The 23,182-nt window shown below is 35.9% G+C and overlaps 1 protein-coding gene across 1 annotated transcript in view; it reads right to left on the reverse strand.

Annotated features, from left to right (window-relative positions):
* Spef2 (sperm flagellar 2) overlaps positions 1 to 23,182 on the reverse strand; it is a 206,568-nt gene that overhangs the window by 60,326 nt on the left and 123,060 nt on the right. Inside the window, exons 20-24 of the mRNA XM_074077627.1 lie at positions 22,736 to 22,810; positions 16,240 to 16,388; positions 10,626 to 10,753; positions 10,406 to 10,544; positions 4,443 to 4,580 (exon numbers count right to left, since the gene is read on the reverse strand). Coding sequence (XP_073933728.1) covers positions 4,443 to 4,580; positions 10,406 to 10,544; positions 10,626 to 10,753; positions 16,240 to 16,388; positions 22,736 to 22,810 — 629 coding nt within the window. The remainder of the gene's footprint in view (positions 1 to 4,442; positions 4,581 to 10,405; positions 10,545 to 10,625; positions 10,754 to 16,239; positions 16,389 to 22,735; positions 22,811 to 23,182) is intronic.

Genomic DNA, 23,182 nt, shown 5'->3' on the forward strand with positions numbered 1-23,182 from the left:
TCCCCAATAAATTTGTATTCTATACAGAAAAAAGATAAGTTGAGTTGCTCCTGGAAAGATGTTTTTTTGTAACATTAAACTTTTCTAGCTAAATGACATACAGGAATAAATTCCTTTGGTTAATTTGAATCTACCCTATAAAATAAAACTAACATCCACATAGTACTTTAAACTATATAATATGTTTTAAACAGAATTTTTGGATTTTGAGTATAAATATATATTTGAGTAATTTTTCATACTAGTATTTTGAAATAGCCAGGAAAACTAAATATTTTTCTCTTTCTTTGCAAAGAAACCCAGTTGAATTAAGCTATTCATATGTGCACTAATCTCATAGTAGTTTGATAATGAGTGTTTGCACCTGTCATGCTTAGCTTTGGTAAAACTGTAGAAAGAAAATGAGTCTTGTAATTATGCTCACGAGAACTTGCATAATACCACATTTACAATGAATAGCATGTAAATACAAACCTGACTTGTGCAAATTGGGTATTGACAAATAATTTTGGAGAATGGAAAAAAGTATGATATGGTACTAAAAATTAATAGTCATTAAACCAAAATAGCATTATATTATTAGGAAAATAAGTTTAGAAACCAGGACATTATTTCCTCATTAAATTAAAGAACTGAGGTCTGTAATAATGATTAGGTTTAGTAAAGCCTGTTTTCTACAATTGGTATTTGGGGCTGTCCTGGAATCTGTGTCTTAGGCTTACCTTATTATAATGATTGCTTTATATAAAAGATTGATTTTTAAGGGGCACAGTACATGCCAAATCTGAGTCAGATGCCATTCTATATCCAGGACTCCCATACAAGAAGAACTAATCAAGATTCCCTTCACATTATAACAAGTAAATAATGCTCTCTTCTGGTTTTTCCTAGTTGTTACACAATCTTTGATTTGAAAGGATTCCTTAAAATCATCCAACATAGCATTTTCTAAAATTTATTGTGCAGAAAACTTGTCCTATGAGCTGTTAATGTGTACCTTGTTAAGGATAAAATAAATAAAAACTTTCCAAGTTCAAATAGTTTAAAAAATGCTGGGTCAGAGTACCAAAAGGTTTCCTTATTGTAGAGCATCTTGGTGTCTAAATACATCAATATGCTTGTTAATCCCAGAGGGAGCGGGAAAGGTAGTTATATAGGACTGTCCACAGTTATTTGACCACAGACTCCTTGTTATGTGAAACATAGATGGTGAGCATTCCATGGAACCCACTTTGGGAAGCACTTGCTTAGCTATTTGATAAGTTTGATAACCAGTACCACAGACTCTTGAAGACTTTCCCTCAGTCTTCCACAAGCATTCAAAGCTTCTGCTCTTGAGTTTCTTGGACAAAAAGCTTATTGCCTCAAAAGTCTGTTCCTTGATGAGCAGTTTGAAGCATTAGGCTCTTTCTTCATATACTGAACTGAAGGCTACTCTTCTTGCCATGTCTGCCCTTGGTTTTCACAAGGATCTCTCTGTTCTATTGGTGAATCTTCAACTATTTGACTGTACAGGCACACTCAGTCCAAACCCCTGCTTTTCTTTAGTATGGAGACATGGAGTCAATCATCTTACCTGTGTTTATCTCAGTCTCCTCACCTGTTAAATGAGGATAATAATAGAATTTGCAGCACAGAGTTTTTGTGAAGGTTTACTGTGATTTAAAAGTCCTTAGGATAATGTCTGGCATGTACACAGTAAGAACTTAACAAATGTTAGCATTTATCTATTGCTCTTTCCTTTATCTTATTCTAGTTAGTGTGGACCATTAGTTTGGTTTCTCAGAATGAGAGGCTTAGATGTAGATATTGAAGAAATGTCAGAGTCATAACATTTCCAGAAGAGTCACGGGTGGCTTGCACTTATGAGAATGATTCACAACCGTCTGTATTATTGGATTTCAGCTATTTCTGCCATAAGCTTTTGTTTTTGCTTCATTCTGTTTTGTTTATTTTTGACACAGGATGTCTCTATGTAGCCCAGGATGGCTTCGAGCTCACTATGTAACTCAGGCTGGCCTCAAATTTGCAATCTTCCTGCCTCTGCCTCTCAAGTGCTGGGATTACAGGTATGTGCCACCACACCAGCTACCATAAATTTGTTGGCACACCCTTCCTAACCTTTGCTCTCTGCTTGCTTAAACTAATATCCTGAGGAAGCTACTGAGAGTAATTTAAGCTTCCTGGGCACCTCACTTTAATTCTTTGCACAACCCATGCTGCATGGCTTATGGCTCAGCTCTGTCCTCTGGTTTCACTGAATACTGAACTTTTAAAAAAATTCCATCTTCTCTTCCCAATATAGCTTTGTAGCATTCCCACAAAGGTCTTCCTTGACCTGATGTCCTGATTTCTTTAATCCTCCCACCTGGATCCTGGATCTAATGCAGGGGTTCCCTGGTATCCCTGAAAGGTACATTTAAAGACCCATAGTGGATGCCTGAAACCACAGATAGTAGCTTACCTATATATGCTTTTTCCATGTATGCATTCCTATGGCAAGTTTTAATTAAATGAGACACAGTGAAATTAATAATAAAAATAAATAAAATAGAACAATTATAACAATATAGAGTAATAAATGTTATGTGAATATGGGTTTTCTCAAAATATTTTTCAAACAACTTTCTCAAAATATTTTGAAATAGTTCCTCCAAAATATTTAAAAAGTATTGTACTCATTCTTCTTGTAAGGATTTGAAGTGATAAAATGCCTGTGTGATGAGAGGGAGTGAGGTGGATGATGCAGGCATTGCGACATGGCTTTAGGGAACTAGGTAAGGCTTACTTGAACACAAGCACTGCAGATGCAGGACAGATAGCATGATAAACTAGATGGGCGCATATGCAGTGTGGATGCTCCAACGCTGGTGAAAAGGACAGGATGGTGCAGAGTGGGACGGTAAGAGATTTTTATCATGATACTCAGAATGGTGTGTAATTTTAAACTTGTGAATTGTTTATTTCCAGAATTTTCCATTTAATATTTTTGAACTACAGGTGTGGTGGCACATGAAATAATACCAACTACTTAGGAGGCTAAGGTAAGAGGATCGTTTAAGCCCGGGAATTTGAGAATTTGTGCCCAACCTTGTCAACATAGGTAGATTTTCTGTCCCCAAAACAAAAAAAAACCCAAATATCTATCTATCTATTTATCTATCTATCTATCTATCTATCTATCATCTATCTATAGTTGATATATAGTTGACTGAAGGCAGCTGAAACCATGGTGTAACAAAGGAGGCTGTTCCCAGGCCTCAGGTGTCTGCAGAATTTTTAGGCCTCCTGTGGTCAGGCCTGCCCTTGTGCCATGGGTTGTCCCTGTGGAAGCTGGACCTGCTAGTATCCTTTGACCATATGCTGAACACCTAGTATGCATATGCACTAGCTCTAGAGATTGCCACAGAAATATTCCCATTTCCTGCAGTATCTCTTCTTATAAGTTAATCAAATGAAGTGCAGAAATGTACCCTTTTTTACTCTCTATCGTCCCTGCTATTTTAGGAAAAGATACTCTCATAAGCATAGCTAAATCAATATAGCCTTGCTATTCTCCTCAGCTTGAGTCAATTTTTGAAAGGCTTCTTCCGGACTATAGGCCCCAGACCTCACTCTTGAGAGTACTTTAAAAAACTGGTCATTGAACCCCTTTCTCTGTCTCTTTGAGATGTAAATCTTTTTAAAAGCTCTTATCAGTTTGTAACTGATTAAGACCTGAGAACAATCTCTTTGATATGTAATTAATCATCCAGGTAGATATTGCCTGTAGGTCTCAGGGTGAGAGAAGAAGCCTAGCATCAATAGGTGCCTTCCTATTTTAATGGAAATACTACCATCTTTAATGAAGACAAGAGGAAGTTTTTTCTCTTTTGGGTAAAACCAATTAGCAAACACATCTGGCCTAAGACCACTCACCCTCACCTGACCCGAACTCTCAAAAGCTCTTTAGTACTTTGTCTTGGCAAAGCTAGGTGCCAAAGTCTGGTCTGTGTTCTTTCTCCTGTTGCTGGCAATAGTATCAGAACACAACTGACGCCAGTCTTCTTATCTTGTCCCATGTGATTTTGATTTAATAGGTTGTAAATACAAATTACTCAGGATGTTCTGATGAGTGGTACATTTTTCTACTCCAGTACTGGAAAATGTTCTATTTTCAGGAATCAAATGTCTATCAGTTCTGATCTAGCCCATGCAGGGATATCACATATCAAGGCCACTTGCAAGTGAAGCTGGTAAGTAGCTGCTTGGGATGCTCCCAATTTGGGTGCTTGTTTGGCTGGGACCAAATGATTTTTGTTAACTAACTTACTTGGCAAGCTAGAATGCACACTAGGCAGAATATATGAGCAAACTGATCCTTGAGCAGACCCCTCACGTTCCTGAAGAAGTTGTTACACAGCTATGTGGCTGTCTGTGTCATGGTGACCAGCTGCTCTTACCTGCATCAGTGAGAAGAAGTGATTCATTGTTATTCCAAGAATGTCCTGTAACCAGCTCTCATTAATGATATCAAGCCGCTCCTGCTCTGCCTCTTCTTTCCTGGCATCACAAATGTCCCATAGGCGGTCCCGCAAATCCTGAGGAGAAAAGAAAACAGTGCGGTTATGCTAAGGAATCATGGCTAGAATTACCTCAGTGTAATTAACCTAAAATCCTTTGCTTCTCTTAAGAATGTCCCCAAAGAAAGTGAAAACCCAGTGTGCTCATGTGTTGCACTCATTCATTCAACCAGTAATTATTTTGCCTCTACTCTCAAATCATATGCCCCATCCATCACAAATCCACTTGTCACATTATCATGGACGACTATGTTTTGTGTGCTTCAATCCTTCCTCAACAAATTTGTTTGGGTGAAAAATCCTTTCCATAAATTTTTTTTTGGGAAATCATATATTGTTGATGTAAAAAAGCTACATAGTTTCATTAAAACCAAGGGCATAGGCTTGTCAATCAATAATCAGAGGTGGAACATTTCATTTGCAAAAAAATATAGTTTGAGCTTAGTAGGTGGTTCAAACATAAGTTTTGTAGTAAAGACCTATCAGTAAAAAAAAGTCTCTGCCACATACTAGATTCTGAGCAACAAAAAGGAGGATCAATATAATGTATTGATGTGCAATATAATAGTTATGTGTAATACACTAACATGATAATTTAAATATATAATTTATTTGTTTGTATATTTTATAATTTATATTTAACTATAATAAAATAACAATGGTCACAGGCACTAAGCCCTTCCTGAGTGTGTCGATGTGTTAGAACATAAGTCACTCTGCTAAGCTTCTGTCATCCCATTTAATGCTTCACAACAACTTTAGGTGATACAATTTTCTTCATTTTGCAGATGAGGAAACTGAGTCACAGAGAGGCGCCCCATAACAAATAAGTGGTAAAGCCAGGATATGCGGGTTTCCAAGGAAACAATTGAAGCATAGAGTAGTTAAGTCACTTGCCTATGGTTTGATCTTGTGGAGCCAGTAATTTGAACACTAGCCTTTTTTTTTTTTTTTTTTTTTTTTGTGGTACTGGAGTTTGAACTCAGGGTCTCCTGCTTGCTAATCAGGCACTCTACCACTTGAGCCATTCCACCAGCCCAGAACCGAACCATTTTGATTCCAGTGCCTTACTTGTGTGATGCTGTATTTATGGAAGTTTGTATTTGAACTCATACCTAAGCATTTTGGTATGTTACCGTGTGGAGGCTGCACCCAAAATGAAAATATCCTAAGTTGTTTTCATGAGAACACTATGCAATCATTTTAGAGCTGATCTTGACATCTTCATGATATCTCCACAAATGCTCTGTGGAGAATTTAACAAATACTAACTTGTGACCATCAAATACTTATATTTTATTATTGCTTTTTTATTTTTTCTTTTCCTTTGCAGTACTGGGGCTTGAACTCAGGGCCTTCATGTAGAGCCACTCCGCCAGCTACTTTTGTGATGGGTATTTTTGAGATAGGGTCTCAAGAACTATTTGCCTGGGCTGGCTTCCAATCGCAATCCTCCCGATCTCTGCCTCCTGAGTAGTTAGGATTATAGGCTTGAGCCATGGGTCCCTGGCTATTATTACTATTTTTTTTAAGACAGGGTCTTGCTATGTAGCCTGGGTTGACCTGAAATTCATTATGTCGGCCAGGCTGACTTCAAACTTGTAATTCTCCTGTCTCTGCCACCCAAGTGCTAGGATTACAGGCCCAAACTACCATGCCATATAAGAGAATACAACAGGAAATAAGGTACAAAACCTGGTTCTGGAGACCTGGCTTCTAGTTTTCTTTTTTCCTACTATGACTGACTCACTGTGAAACCTTTGTAAATAATGACATTTCTGGGGCTCCGTTTTCCAATGAGCAAAATGAGTACAATGTAATAGTAGAACCGTTCCATCAGCATCATAGCATTGGCATGAGATAATCCCAGAGTAAAGAGAATATTACCAGAGATTAAAGGGGATTAAAATAATGAGTGTTTAGTATGGCTTTACCCAGAGGCATTATCAGTTTTCACACTTTATTTGGCAAGAATTAGGGAAGAACTAAATACTTTTGAATGACCAGAGGTGGACTGGATTTAAGAAAAACTCATGACAACTAAAGAGAAAGTTGTGCAGACAATCAATATTGAAAAAGGTTCACTTTTACAAATGCGGCGTATATTTTCTGTTGGGTAAAAAAGTCAATTCAATTTATAGGGTGCTGACTTGAGACTCACATAAAACAGAAGACACAAACAGGTCAATGTAAAACTTCCCTGAGGCAAATGTGACTAAAAATAAAACAAGGTTCACAGAATTGATATTATATAAAAGTCAGATTCAAGACAAAGAAGTGTTTTGGGGGCAAGGGGCTATTTTATACTATGAACAGGTGTGAAATACTGTGTAGACACAACTTATAATGCACCTTCATGTGTCTGATAATGCTGGATTGGGGAAGTAGTTTAATGGGGAACCAGCCATTGAGCAGAGATCCCAATGCTAGGACTTACTATGTCAACCACTTTGCCATATTTCTTCACTTATGAAACATGTCTATTACAGTTCTTTCCTGGATCATTATGGGCGTGCGATAAGACAGTGCCAGCACACAGTGAGTGCTCAGTACAGCTGTCACTGCTGCTGCATTATAAACTATAAGTCAAAAAGTAGCAAGGAAAATGGACAGAAATGTCATAACCATGGGAGTTTTAAACTTTCTTCCATTAGTTTTTGCACAATCATCTAAGTATAAAAATGTAAAAAAAAAACAAAACTGTTGTTTCAATCAGAATTAACTGTAACACTTTTAAAAATGAAGGAGAGCCTATCCTAAGTCTAATTCTAATTACTCATAGGCATGAAGCAAAAGCAAGTTTTCTTTTTTTTTTTTTTTTTTTTTTTTGCTGCACAGGTTTCTCTACTATATATTCCTGCTGAGGATCCACTGATAAAAAGAGTTATATTATCTTCGATGAGATTGATTTAGTCAAAGCTTCATGAACCTTCAAAGTAGAAACTACATACTGTATCCATGCATATTTTCTAATATCAAAATTTCTACTTCAAATACAATGTGTTTATTTGGTATTTTTCCTTGAGTATTCTTGCTAAAGAGTAGTCTTCTATCTATTATTACCTGGGTTGATATGCCAAGTTTAGTGTTTTGTTTATTTGCCAAGTAGTCAACTCTGCTTTTTGTCATTATCTCTTTTCTCTTTTTCTTAGGCTTGATTTCTAGCTTATTTCTCAAGGCACACTTATTTTTTTGTTTCATGTCTAATAATAATTCAAGGAAAAAACCAAATGGGAATATATCCACCATGTATAAATAAGTAGATAGATGAGCAATAATTATATATAGATATGTCATATGCAATTCAATGAAGACATGTAAAATGAGATCCCTATCTATGTAACATAATTTAAATATTTAAAAGCAAAATGTAACACTATAAAAGTATTTAAAATAGTGGTTTACTTGCAATTAACCTTGGGGTTATATTTATGTAAATATTAAAAACTTTCTGCAAACTTTAAATTGGGAGTATATTTGTAACATATGATCAACAGACGGTATATATTCTTAATATATAAAGTCATAGAAATCAATAAGAAATAGAGCCCACCTTAACAGAAATGTAGGCAGAAATCACAAATAGAACTCAGGAGGAAGAAAATAAATGAACATTAAAGTTGGGGGAAGAAAGTTCAAAGCATATTGTCCCTTTTTTACTGCAAAAGCAGAAATGCAAGATATAAAAAGATATTCACAGTTTTACTTATTAAGTTGTCAAAGATTTATGAAGAAGAAATAATATAATATTGGATATAGTCACATAACCTGTTGCTTAGAGGAAAATTTAAGTTTTTAGTGCAAAATCTTTTACATTTGAAAAATTTTAATGTGTTTCAAAGACCTTAAAAATAGTATCTTTTATTTAAAAGGGCTTAACACTTTTATCCACTTTTTTTAGAAATGCCCTAAGGAAATAATTAAGGACGTGGTCAATATTTAGCTGGATGTGAATTTATTATATAATTATAATAAAAATTGGCATTTAACAAAATTTGTTAATGAAATGATGATTCATAATAAAATCTGTTAATTATGATATAATCATTAGTCATACTTTTAGACATAAAAATGATGTCACACAACAATATTTATTGAAAAAGAAAACATGTTGTATTGATGAAAAAAGAATGTTGTAATTTACATGTTGTAATTGCATTTTAACAAAAATAATCTGGAAATACATGTAGTATGTACCAAAATAGTAACAGTAGTTATCAGAGGTGGAATTATGGATTTGTCATGTTAAGTTTTGCTTCTTTTTGTCATCTAACTTATTTACACTAAACATATAGTCCATTTGGAATTAGAAAAAAATCTCAAATGAGATATTTTCAATTTCTACATATCATTCTCCACCAACAATCATCTGACTGATATGGGGAGAAGAATACAGGAGGGCCTGTTTTATGAATAGGCGGAAAATTATAGAAAAAAAAGGCAATTGTAGGATTTACAACTGTTACTTTGAGGAATGCCTAAGAACACATAAAACTCTTCAGTTTTACTAAGATTTAGGTCAAAAACTTCAGTATCTCCCCATCATCCAGGCTGCCATGATGCCTGGCCTCTATTTTCACAGTTCCCAACTGGTTTCCCAACTGGTCTTGCAACTCTTTTCACTCTTATAGCATCTTTTAAAACCAAAAGCCAAGGCTCCCCAGCTCACTCTGATCAACACTAATACTCTAAAATGACCTTCAAGGTCTTAGATAATATGGTTCCCCACAATCTCTCTGATCTTATCACTAACCCTCTTGTCTATGTTCACTTAGCTCCAGCCACACCAGTCTCTGCTGTTCTTCACACACACCAAGTAATCTTTCCCTTTGCTACTTTGCCTTTGCTTTCCTCTGCCAGATACAGCTTCCTGTAGATGTTCACATGGCTCACTCCATTACCTCTGCCCTGGGTCTGTCCAAATGTTAACGTCCCAGTAGGAATTTTTTACAACCATCCCATAGAATTATGCAATATGGTCATGGAAATGCTTCTTTTCCCCTTGTTCTGCTTTCTTGCCCTCCCCATCACTCTTGTTTGTCACTTGTTCTCTATCTCCTGGCTACCAGAATGTAAATATCATGAGGCCACCAGCCCTTTGAAGAGTGCTTAATAAATATTTTCTGAGCAGATCATGGGCTGCTGGGGTCATTTGGCAATGAAATTGTTGGCACTATTATTTGCTGCACAAATAATTTTGGGGGTCATAACCAGATTTGACAGTTAGTAGGCTGTGCTTAAGGTAGTGACAAGAGATCCTTTTGATGTAAAAAGGGGGTCTGTCAATTTACACAGGAAAGATGAATGTATGAATGTTACAAGATTGAAAGCAGGTGTCTTGTGCATCAGACACCTTTGTTTAAAGCATCTAAGTAGTAAATGTTTATGAATTTATGAAAATCTGTCAGCCTGAATTGTTGTAGAGACAAAGATGTATAGGGTTTGGTATCTGCTTTCAAGAGGAGGTGCCTCCATGTATCCATAGAGGCAACCTTTTGTGTTTTCCTCATTTTTTTTCTCCTTGCCATTAAGTGAAGGTGTAACTACATTCAAGGTAGGCATGTGATGAGCGGACTCAGCTACATACACCAAAAAAGGGGATAAGAATTTCCATTGCAGACACCAAGCCAAGAATGTTTCTCTTACCAGAAGTGGTACCACCATATTTTCATTCTGAAATCAAAGTGCAGAAGAGCCACTGCTCTTTAATGTTAACTGGGTAACAATTCAACCATTACCTTCCTCATCCTTGCATCCTTGAAGGTAAGAAGGAAATGAATTGTGATTTTGGACAAAGTATGAAAGTGTGGTGACCCTGGTCAACAGGTAACAGTAGTCCTTACATTCACTCTTTGGTGTAGCTCAGCCTTTGTTTCCTCATCATCCCACAGGTCTTCAGGAAGAGAGTTGAAATCAGCCTGCCACTGAGCTACAAAATCTTGCTTGTGATCTGGACGCCTTAGAAACTCCTGGAAACTTGTTCTGCAAGGTATTAAGAGAAAGGCATGGGTCTTCTGTCATGCCTGTAAGTGGCAAAATTCAGACTTTGGCAACTTCACTTACCTAGTCTCATATAAGTAAGTCAACACAGAATACTGGTCTTCTCTCAGTTTCCTGAGTACAGTTTTGATGGTGCTTATGTAGGAATTTTCTATAAGTTCCCAGTAAGGTACTAAAAATGAAGGTAATTCCTGGTAAACGGTAAAGCACAGAAATAGTTTCAAAATGAAGAGTCTTATGAATAATTGAGTCAAAAGAACACTACTAAACAAGAGAATCAAGACAGCTGGAAATGCTCAAAGCATGCCTTGTGAAGTGCTTTGTTCTCTCCCATCCCCCACTTGCTCTTATCCCACTCATGTCTCAGCACAAACATCACGTCTTCCAGAAATTCTTTCTTGACCCAGCATTTGAAAGTTCACCCTCAGATGCTCTGAGGTTCTCCCTCATTACCCTGTACTTTTCCATTTTTTATGACATTGATGACATTAATTTTTAATTGCTCATTTATGTGTTTGAATTCTACTCTGAAATGTTAGTCCAGTTAAGTCGAGGACTGTAGTTTCTTTGTTTACCACTATATGCTCTTTCCTGTAATTACCACAATGTCTGGGACCTAATAGGTTGAATGGATGAATTCAATCATCATCTTTTGCCTCAGCTGGAAAACTGCCTCACACAGAGGATACCTGGTGTTCATGTCAAGGTGGTGATGAGTTGCTTCTCTGACTTCCCCCAGGACATTGTATCCTTGCTGTGTGCACCATGGAAATGAGAACATTTCTTTTATGTTGTGTTCAATAGCACAGATAAGCAATCGAAGATTAGAAATAACCCCAGTGAAATAAAACTTAGGACACATTATATTAAGTAAAAACTTTCTGTATAATTATTCTCTTCTCAGCTGTACATTTATTTACTCAGGGAATCACATATGGGGACCTTAAACAACATCTGGGATAATTTCCTCTCCAATCATGAAATGCCAAATTCTAGAGATAAGTTATCTGATCTCTGTGGACCTCAAGATGTATTCAGCATGACAGGTGTACTTAGTGAAGAAAGAATCAGACCAGGGTACCTGATTCATAAGATCCAGTCCAAGCCGTTCATTACTTAAGTGTTTTATTTTGTCCAAGCCAATTAAAAAAAAACCCCAAATTTATTTATTGAGTGGCCGTGATATGTAGCATTGCTCTAGGGAAGTTTTGTGGGTGCTTATATACTAGTGGGAGAGAGACAACTGAAGACATAAGAGATAATAATTAATTAAGTAAATTTGTAAGCAAGCAGATAAAAACTTAAGCAGCTTAGTAAGCTGATAAGAAACTAATTCAGGTTCTAAGTACTGTAAGTGACATAGGTGCTACTTTATTTTGGGTGTTCAGGGAAGGCCTCTTTTCTTTTTAAATGTCATTAAAATTGGTATTGAGAAGAAGGGAGATTTGGGGGAAGAACAAATCTTCCTTCCTGCAGAAGGAAGACAGGAGGAAAGATCCTGTAGTGATGGCGTTCATGGCGTATTCAGGGGAAAGAACTCGGGCTAGTATGGGTAGAGTTTCATGGAACAGAGAGGAAGTGGAGAATAATCAAGTCTGAGAAGTAAGACCTAGACTGTTCCCAGATTCTGTCCCTTTATGTCACCTTTCCCAATGCCACTCAGGCCCTTTTCAGTGGCTGTCTAGAGTGGTACAGGGGCCTCCTGACAAGTCTCCAGGATTCTTTGTAATATTCTCAACAACATTCCAAAACCAGCTAATATATATTGAAAACTTAGCTTTCCCATTCAAAGAAGAGGCAATTGAGGCAACAAAAGGGAACATATATTACATAGCTGCTGAGTGACAAACATGGGATGTGAAAAAAAAGGTAGTTTAATCACAGTCTATGCTTAAACAATACACCCTCCTGTTTCTCTGAGTTATTGTTTTGAAAATAGATTAGTATTAATGTATAAATTATTAGACCCTGTGACTAGCTGAAGAGCATTATATGGCTTCTCTACTTGGCAGATAAAATTCAAACACTTCAGAACTGCTTTAATATCCAGGTGAGTCTGATCCCTGATTCCTGCTAGATTTGCCTCCTGAAGCTGTATCCTCAAACCTTCTGCTCCCCAATAACAAAGCTATTCTCTCTGACTCAGATTCTTCTTCACTATTCCTACCCAATGAAATCACACTTTAAAACATACCATATAGTGGGAGCTTTTTAAATGTACAATTCTCTTCTCTGTGTTATTATAACACTTTATACTTTGGACATGGGAATTGCAACTTGCTTGTTTTATGTTCTCAGAGGCGAGTGTTGTGTTCTCACATAACAGGTACTCAATGGATTTTCATATGGACATAAGCTGACTTGTCCTGAACCATCTTATCATTAAATTTGTGGAGAGAGATTGGCTACGCCCAGTTTTAAAAGCCTAAGATTCCATGGCCAACCATATTGCAAGTGTTCATTTATCTAAGTAAACATTCACAGTTTCCTTAATGCTCCTCTAACATTATTTTAACACCTTTCCTTGGCCTAGTTCTACTTTCTGGTTTCCAGGTTGTCATAATCTCCCTTAAAGAAAGTAGTATCCAGAATGTTTCTGAGGACCTTTGTAAATTAAGCCCACTTCTACCCCTCCCTTCCAGGTCTACTTCAATTCAATGCTGTGTGCCTAGAGTTAAGAATGAGACTCAGCTGGGTGCCAGTGACTCATGTTTGTAATCCTAGCTACTCAGAGGCAGAGATCAGGAGAACTGTGGTTTGAATAGGTTGAGAGACCCTATCTTAAAAAACCCATCACAAAAATGGGCTGGTGGAGTGGCTCAAGGTGTAGGCTCTGAGTTCAAGCCCCAGTACTGCAAAAAAAAAAAAAAAAGGGGCCTCATTTGGATTAACATCCTTCTCTTAACTCTCACTTATCTGTAATAACTTCATAAGGAATGTACTGAATACTATCTTGATCTCCAGATATCCTATGTCTATCATACTCCTCAATCTACCTATTCCACCATACTATCAAGAAAAAGGAGTTCAATAGGAACTCTTATTAAGTTCAATAGGACTTAATCTTCCCAGTGATAATTTTTATATTTTGTAAGTATTCAGAAGTCATGTGTTTAATAATTTAATCTCAGATTTTGTCAGTGATTAATGTGTAAATTATAGTTCTTATGGTAACAAGTCCCATGTACCTTTCTGAAATATTTAGGCATTTAAGCACACTCAAACATGGAAAATGGAATTAAGGATGGGGGGGCTACTACTATATTTGAAGCAAGGAAAGTTGAGAATTGGATAGAATCTCTGCATCAAACCATGTTACACTTTGGGCAGAAGAGTCCCATGTCTGTCAGCTTTCTTAGGGAGGATGGGTTTCCAAGCTCAGCACACATAGTCCTATATCCTCCTGACTCAGCCTTAGCCTTGAGGAAGAGAAAGAGGAAGACAGGGAGGATGCGGATGAGGGTGAAGAGAAAGAGGAGGAAGAGGAAGAGGAAGAAAAGGAGGAGGGCTGCTACAGGTTGAACGTGAGGAAGTACACTAGGGTCCAAGGCACAACTACCTCTTTACAAAGTCCTGTCTTTTGTGAATCTGTGCTCTCACTCTGATTGTCTCCTTGGTTCTCTATGGTCATACCTACTTAGGTAAAGCATACCTGGGCTCCTCAGAAGGTCTGGAAATAGAGTACCAGACAGAGTAGAAAATGCCTTGTTAATTTTGTTGCTCATCTGAAATCCGAATTTAACTGGGTATCTCTCTTCTTCCTTGGCAGGTGAGTTCTATGGCTCATGTGAGGAAGCCTGGGGTGGGAAGGGACTAGCCTGGCTCACTTGACCTGCCTTGCTGTAGCAACAACTGTTTTCTTAGTGGCATTACTTGGCTAACTGCAGGTCTCTGTGTATCTCTATTTTTTGTCCCTCCAGGCCAATTTCATAACTTTCTCCACCCTACTTAGTGCCCTGCACAGCTTCAAGGAAGCTCCTCTGCTCTCCACCTCTTGTCAACAGTATTCTAGACCCATTCCTCTCTGCTGGCCCCATGGGGACCCCTTGGCAAAGGCTGCAGCTCCTGTCAGATGCCCTCTTTGTGAGAAAGTTCTCATGAGGCTCAAGGTCCTGCTCCCTTTCATCTTTTCTCAAGCCTTGAGTTCATAATGACTCCCAGCTATCCCTACCTCAGGAGGAATAATCTAATGCTTGTAGATTTCCTTATTGTGCACACATTTGCAAATAGTGCTTTATTCTACTTTCTCAAATTTTCATTTGCTTTCTATCAGAATCCTTAGTGCCAAATGATGGATATGGGAGCTAGTATAGCTCAGTGATAATGTTTATTTTTTGTTTTTGTCATCTCCCTTTTGTGCTCTGTGGCTTTATTTTTTCTAAGGGCTTCCAGGTGTGAAGTTAGGGATTGCATTTCATTATTTTTCCTCATCACACTGTACCCCTTATCAAATAATAATTTAAATGTTATTTCTTTGCCCCAAAGCTCTAGCATATTTTGCTTCTATGCAGATTTGGAATATATATTATATATTAATATATTAAATATATATTTAAACTAGCTTCCATTTGACTGAGTGATATCAATTATATGTAACCATAATTATAATCACTTAAGAGTATCATTTTAAAATATCTTCTATTCTAATTTTCCCTCAATGTTAATTAATTAATTCACTGGGAAACTTCAAGAATCTGTTACATATTCTGCACTGTATTTAATTCTGTGCTGAACAGAGTAAATTATTCCACCTGTTCCTCCTCCCCAAGAATTTATAGTCCAGTTGGGGAGATAAGGTATCCCTAGGAGAGCTCAATAATGATGGTAACACTATAAATGCTACAGTGTAGGTTTGGTTCTCAGATGCCTGGCACAGATGGCCCTTATAGAGTTTGTCAGAGTAAGAGACCACAAGGGACTACAATAAAAAAGGCAAGACATGATCTAAAAAAAATATCACTATTTTGTATAATTTTCCCAGGATGATTTATTTGGTAAAACAACCAGAAATGTTTAGGTGGCAACTGATTTTTGCAAAGGTCAGAGGACAGTGGGCTCCCCAGGGGCCCCTCTTTGTCTAGCACACCCATTTCAGGATCTCAGGTCAGTTAGCTGTCTTGTTTTTTGTTTCTGGGTTTAGTTATATTCAAATTTTCCTACAGTTCTAAAAAGTCAGACATTAAACTTTATCTAAAAGCATTATGATGTGGGCATTAGAACATGGATAGAGGGCTATAAATGTACTGGATATGTGTTCAGTGGAAGCCACTCTTCTAGGAAACTGTCTCTTTGCCTCTTGTCCTAGGGAGCAAATTAGTCCTCACAGAGCCCATTTGTTCTCCTGATTTCAGTACTCAACAGCAGTTCAGAGCATGACTCAGAAACTCAAATGAGAAGGAAAAAAATGGAGATGTGATTCAGTGAGAAGTCCTAGAAAATTTATCTTAGATTTTTTGTTTTATTTTATTTTCTTGCAGTGGTGGGGCTTGAACTCAGAACCTCACACATGCTTTGCAAGTGTTCCACCACTGACCTACACCCCTAGCCCTATTTCAGCTTTCTGATAAGAACATATTACCATCTATGAAAGGTTTTTTGATGTTGCAAATAATGGTGTGACTCTTACTATAAATAGGAGAAAGAATGGATTCTACTAGCTTGATTTAAGTTGCCATACCTCAGGAATTGGCTCCTCCACATAGACCCACTCCTCTGGTCCTGGCTTAGGGACCTGTGGCACTACTGGAGTGGGTGACACTTCTGCAGAGCCAGCAGGTGATTTCTTTCCTGGTGTTTTTCCTACTGATGATTTTCCTTTAGGAGAAACTTAAACATGCATATTAAATCATTCTACAAGAAGATGAACAGGAGAGAATTCTGGGGAAAAATAAATCTATTATTCACATAGGCTTCAAGTAATTAAATTAAGTGCTTTTTAAACCCCTTTCGACAGTCTTACCAAATCAGAAGAAAAATAAAAACTTAATTCACCACAGCCTCCAAATTAACCAATACTACTACTACTAATGAGTTGTTTTCTTGTTTAAAGTGATCCAGTGGTTCTTATCCAACTGACTATTCAAAACAGCTTGATATTTTATTTTCAGCTTTGCTTCCACAATAAGCATGGCTCTTATAAAGTTTAGACTGTAGTGTGTTTCACTTCCTAATGAAGAAAATGGCAAATTAAATTCTTCACCGTGAATGAGAATGGGAGTGGCTAGAACATGAATAGTAGTCTTTGTATCTCTTGGGGGCCCAAGGCAAAGCTTTGGGAGGAAGGATGGTGTGTAAGAGTTACCATCTCTTACTGGCAGGGGAGAAGAGGCCATTGCAGCTCCTGACCCTTCCCACAGGCCTTGCCAATGACATTGGGTTTTTGAGGATAAATTGTATTTCTTGTTATGGTCACAGAATTAAGAAAGGAGATAGTTGCTGTGCAGTAAACCTGGCTGAATCAAAGTGTGAAAGAGAAAAGGGAATAGAAGGAAAAGAGTAGGGAAGGGAGGGGAGGTAAAAAAGGAAGGGAAGGAAAGAAGGAGAGGAAGGAAAGGAGGAGGAGAAAGAGAAGGAAGAAGTAGGAAGAAGAAAAGGAGGTCTATTGTTCTAATTTAGAATCTGAAAAAGATACCTACTTTTCATGTCAGCATCAAAAGGGGAACCTAGAATACTTAAGTAGCACCCTTATGGTCTGAAAGACCTTGTTCTTCAACTCAGACTGTGTCACTGACATTCCCTGAAAGGATCAAGGTTATTATCCTTTAGAATTTCACTCAGTTTAAATTCAATTTCCCTTCAGATTAGCTATTGATATAGTTTACATGCAATTTAATGACGCCTGTGACATGGAGGGTATTTTCTCCAAAATATACCTTTCTAATGAATATTATTTAATGATGATGCCTTTTAGAAAAGTAAATATACCTTCCACTTTTATGTTAGCTAAAAATAAATGGCTTACAAGTCAAGGAGGAACTTGTCAATTATGTCTTGTGGGCATGTTAGGTGATTTCTACTTATATATTTAAAGCCATTATCCATTATCCACAGATCTGAAGTTGTATCTAAATTTTTGAAAATATAGAAAAAATTAAGAAATATTTTGTTCAGGAAATAGCCAAAAATATTCATAATTTGATATTTTTATATGATGATTCATCATCTTTGAATCTCTGGTGAAATAAAACTAATATCTGTCTTTATACCCACTTTATGATGAGTTTCTCTAAGCAGAATTCCTAAGAAAAGCTGCAATTATAAACTGAGGACTAGAACACATTACTTTTCTTTTCATAGGCATCAAAATTTTCAGTGCAAATTAAGAGAGACAGTGAATTTTTTGCTTTGATTCCATGTAATTTTATCTAATTTTTAACAATGACAATGATTTGAGATTTGAAAGGATAAAAATGTATCTATGACATAGTGAATGAAAACTGATTTCTTTTAATGAAACTCTATCAGAATCCTTAATGTAACAAGCAACTTTCCTTTGAAGGCTTCAGTTTCTAATTGAAATTTACTTTCATTTGTAAGGTTGAATCATTGAGTCTTTAGTGTAGCCATTTAACATGCAGGAAAAGTTTGGTGCATAATCTGTAATTAGTATATAGTATAAGTAGGTTTTACCAAATTTTTATCATAAAAACCTGATGGTGTCAGACCAAAACTAGAAGAGGTATAAATAAAAATAGAATAAGGCAAAAAGAAAAATTCAATTTTAAGACAGAATTTATTTAATAAGTGTTATAAGTAACGAATTTTACTTATAAAATTTATTTAATAAATGGTCAAGTAAAGATGAAATGATAGAGCAACAGATTTCAACAAGCAATAAATAAATAAATAAACAGCAGTAGCAACTTAGTAAAGGTCTGAATAATTAAAAGTCAAGAATTGTATACAAGATTTAAAACCAAGAAAGTAAATAGTTAATGCTAAGTAAGATAAGAGTGGACTCTATCAATTGATGAAGAGAGGAAATTAAGAAAATCAAAACATTTCAAATGAAATTAGTACTTCGCAAGGAGAGTGAGGAGGGAGGAAAATATATGGAAATCTGATTTATCACACTTTTCAGAGAAAGGTGTCATTATTATTATTACCTTTCAATCCCCAAATATTTTTTGTAGGACTTGGTTTAATTAACATTTTCACTGGCTTTCTTATTTCTTGGGGTCAGCCATGCTTATTAAAAACCAACTTTTTCTTAACAGATAATTTTGATGGCTGCCTGTGCTACAAAGAGCATCTAAAGTTGAGACTCAGGATGACTCACATAAGGTGACAATTTTAGCTTAGAAATGGAACCAGTACAACCAGGAAGTGACAAGGAGCTACAAATTGAACATGAACCAGCTTATTTTCTAAATCTCTGGAGAAGGTATCCTGGAAAAGTTTAAGGAGGGAAAGTTTTCTGTCCTCAGCATCCTAGAATTCATGTTGCTTCTTTGTGTGAAGCCAGAGATATAAAATGTGGACAACTATAAAGTAATGAGACTCACAATCTGAGTTAGTTTGTAAAACTAATTTTAGTATAGTTTTACTTATCAGTGATAAGTGATGGGGAACTTCCTACATCAACTTTACAGGGGATTCCCCTTTCTGTCCAATCTTTAGTAACTTGCAATCAATAATGGTAGCCTATATTTAGAGTTTACTCTAAGTCAGACACAGTCTTATCTACATTTTCTGAATTTACTTATTTCTTACAATAGCCACACAAGGCAGATACTCTTATTTCCCATTTTACAGATGAGGAAACTGAGGCATATCAAGACACAGTAACTTGCCTGTAGTCACCTATTTGGCAAATGACAGAGTGAGAAGTTCAGGCTGCCTCCAGACTTCAAGGTTTTGACTGTCATACTTGATTGCCTTTTACCATCTATACCTTAATGTTCACTAAATTGATATTTAGAAATTTAAAAATGTTAGCATGATTTTTATAATACTATCTACTTGTCCCTTAAATCAATTTTACATTTATTTTCTATTTAAAGGAATACATATAAATAGATACAAATATATATAATATATAATTGATCATTTTCTGAAAAACTTGTTTAAAAAACAATTACAGGCTGAAAAACAGATTCATTAAAAGGCTCATACTTAACAACAATATTATTTACCTTACTAATCTATAATAACCGAATCCAGGGAAGCTATAAGAAATTTAATGTTGCAAGTCTATGTGGCATGTATGGTGCATTTGACACAGTGAAGAGGCTCTAACTTTCCTTTGTTTTGTCAGTTAACAGCTTTTAACAAAAGGCCGATTTATTTTGGCTCTCAATATCCTCATTTTTGAGGTGGAAAAATAATTTCAACTTCATAGGTGAGTGTGAGAATTTAGTGAGATTATATATGCAAATTATCTTATGTGGTGCCTGGTACATAATAGGACTCCATAAGAGGTAGTTTGTTAATATGATTATGAATTATATACTAAAAGAAGATTGGCTGGGTGCCCATGGCTCACGCCTGTCATATTACCTACTTGGAAGGCTGAGATTAGAAGGGTTGCAGTTTGGGGCCAGCCAAGGCAAATAGTTCATAAGACCCCCGTCTTCAAAATAACCAGAGCAAAATGGACTGGAGGATGGCTCAAGTAGTAGAGCACCTGCTTTGGAAGCACAAAGTTATAAAACTCCAGTCCCACAAAATAAGTTAATTAATTTTAAAAAAAGGAGATTTTAATTGAAATTTTATATTGCAAACATGATCCATGGACCTGAATTAATCATCAATTTTTGGATGTGTGGTATCAACTTTAAGATGAAACTTAACATAGCAAATCCATTAAATCTATTAAGACTTTGTATATTGTGTCACATAACTGTCTTCTGTTTAAAATTCCAGGTAATAAAAATTTATTTTAGAAATTAATCCTGGAAAAGCTTGCTTTTTTTTTATTTTTGAATTGTTATATCTAGTCCCAAAAGACATTGCTCCAACAGGGAAGAATTCTGCTGCTAAAATGTTCAGGGGTCTTATCTCTTACCTCTCCCACTCTCCGAGAGATGCACATTGACATAGAAAAATAATCCCGTAACTAAAAACATTCTAACTTAATGTAAGTTGGCATTTTCTGAAATTAGTCGGTTATGAAAAACTCCTTACTTAGCTCCTATTTATCTTGTAGGTAAGGTTATAAAGTTGGAAAGACTCTGTTGTGTGAAGGAACATAATGGGACAATGGCCAACGGCTGAAAGAGGATAGGAAATATTCTAAGATCACCTGAGTATAACTGTGAATGGAATATCATGTTAAGATTGTACAAGGGCAGTAGTTGACCTAATATGCAGAGAAAAGTATGAATGTGTCAAAGATTTCCTGCTAATAGCAGGAAATAATGATGCATTCAAAAAAGGAGAAAAGAGCTGGCTTCTCAACTTCTAAGAGATAATTTAAATTATAATTGTGATCAAATGGCCTATGAGATAAACAGATAATTGATTAATAGTGTTTATATTAAGTGGTATTAATTTCAAATATTAAGAAATAAAATCAGGTAACTTCTTCATGAAGGAATCCTGTTACAAATGCCAAAGCAGAAACATTTTTATACTATTGTATGTAACAAAAAGACTTCTACATTTTGATCAAGAGTTCATCTATCTCAAATATTACTTAACACTAGTAAAATACAAGCCAAAAAAATTTGGAAATTTTGGGAATTAGCTAAATTGAGCTAAATACCTGGCTCTAATGTATGTTTTTTTCTTTGAACTTGGGTGTTTGCTTATGGCTTGTTTGGAGTCTGCTTTTAATTAAGAATGCTCTTAGAACAAGTGCATTATTAGGTCTAATTTGATGATTTGGTACCTAATTTGCATAAGTGTACTTAATTTCCATTTCTGATGAGGCTTCATTTGCTTTTTTAATATTAATGAGAAAGCAAGGGATCAGTAACAAAAAATGGGAAAATTACCCTATTAGTAAATAGATGAAAGCTGAGCATAAATTATAACTGTTAGAATTTTAGCTAATGTTTCTTATCTCAGTGTTGACTCACCAACCAGTTCTAGCTAATGTAAGTCCACAATGTTACATAATCAGAGCAGTGTGAGATTCTCTTTGACAAACACAGTTTTATATATATATATACATTTAAATGCCAAAATAAACATCTTTTTTAGCATATCATTTTGTGAACAGTACACACTCTTGGACTGCAACTGCACTGCCAATTTGTGATGAATAGTTAAACAAAGGTCCTTACTTAATGACAATGCCATTGGAATGTACTCTGGAGGAAGTCAACTATACGTTTTCATACCTGCATTTCGATCTTTAACTGGTTGCTCTAGCAACTTAACATAAAATAATATGTCTTACGGTCTGGAATTTTTTCTGCAAACTATTAATTTAAAAATTTTATTCCCTTTATTTCAGAGAAATAGTTAAAGTAAAATAGAAAAAAAATAATAAAACAAAGGTAAAAAAAAAACCCTTTAAATAGATCAAACCCAGGAGACAAATTAGAAGGCAGGATTGAAATCTAAAACCTTGTACAGATACTGAACCTGAGTTACTAATTTGGTTCTGAACTTCTGGACAGCTGAGACAAAAAGGAAAAAGCTTATATTTAGAGGTACTCATTACCTAAGCACTCACTCAGAGGAAGAAAACTTATCCTGTCCCTTGATTTTGAATGAAATTTCTCACCTAGGATTTCATATAGGAGGCTGCTGAATGATGAGGTGAACATCTTATCCCATGAGAAAATATAATAGTAGGTTATTATTGGTATAATGAAAGCTTTACCTCCACTGATATGCTAAAGAAGAAGTGGAGGGATTTATGCCAAACTGCTTACCAGTGAATGCAATTCAATAAGAGGTCAAAGAAAATACAGTTTTGTATGTAGCTTTCTGATGGCAAAGCTTAGCCCACAGATAACATCTATAATATCTATAGTGGATGGGAATTCTGCCCATTAGACATGCTCTAAATTACTCACTGCAAGTGTCACTTTTCTCATCAGGGTTTTTGCTAAAGGCAGGCTGCACAGAGTTTGAGGCTATTGTCCTTGACAGGGGATTATCATTTACAAATGCCTGAGAGAAGTAGTCAATGTATACTCTGTAAAAAGCTAGCTGTTTTCACTGAGATGATCATAAAATACATGATTACATGTAGTAGTATCTATCTTTATGTTCTGTACCTTTCCTTTCCAGTGCAGTCTCACCTTTCTTTCCTTTTCCTTCATGGAGAGATTCTTGTTTACCATGCTGGGTTTCTAGATAAAATTCAACACACAAATATCATTGATGACTCACTTCAGTAGCCTAGACTATATGATTTCTAAACAATCAGATGTTATCATAGATAAACAGTTATATTTGTCAACAGCATAAAATGGTTCAAGTCTCTTCTGTGAGTTAAAATGAATCTGAAGACAGACTATGGATTAAATCTTTTTGAATGATAGCTCTGATAGCATTACCCTGTTTTGTCATACAGAGAAGTTTAGTCCTAGTATAATTAATATTAACATTTGGTAATGGATTTGATCATAATCCTTTCTAATAGAACTACAGAATTTTAAAGTTACAAGTCCATTTGAAACCTATGGCTCTACTTGGATTTATTTTAATGAAATGATATTTAT

This window comes from Castor canadensis, chromosome 6 (genome assembly GCF_047511655.1).
Source record: "Castor canadensis chromosome 6, mCasCan1.hap1v2, whole genome shotgun sequence".
Classification (NCBI taxonomy): Eukaryota; Metazoa; Chordata; class Mammalia; order Rodentia; family Castoridae; genus Castor; species Castor canadensis.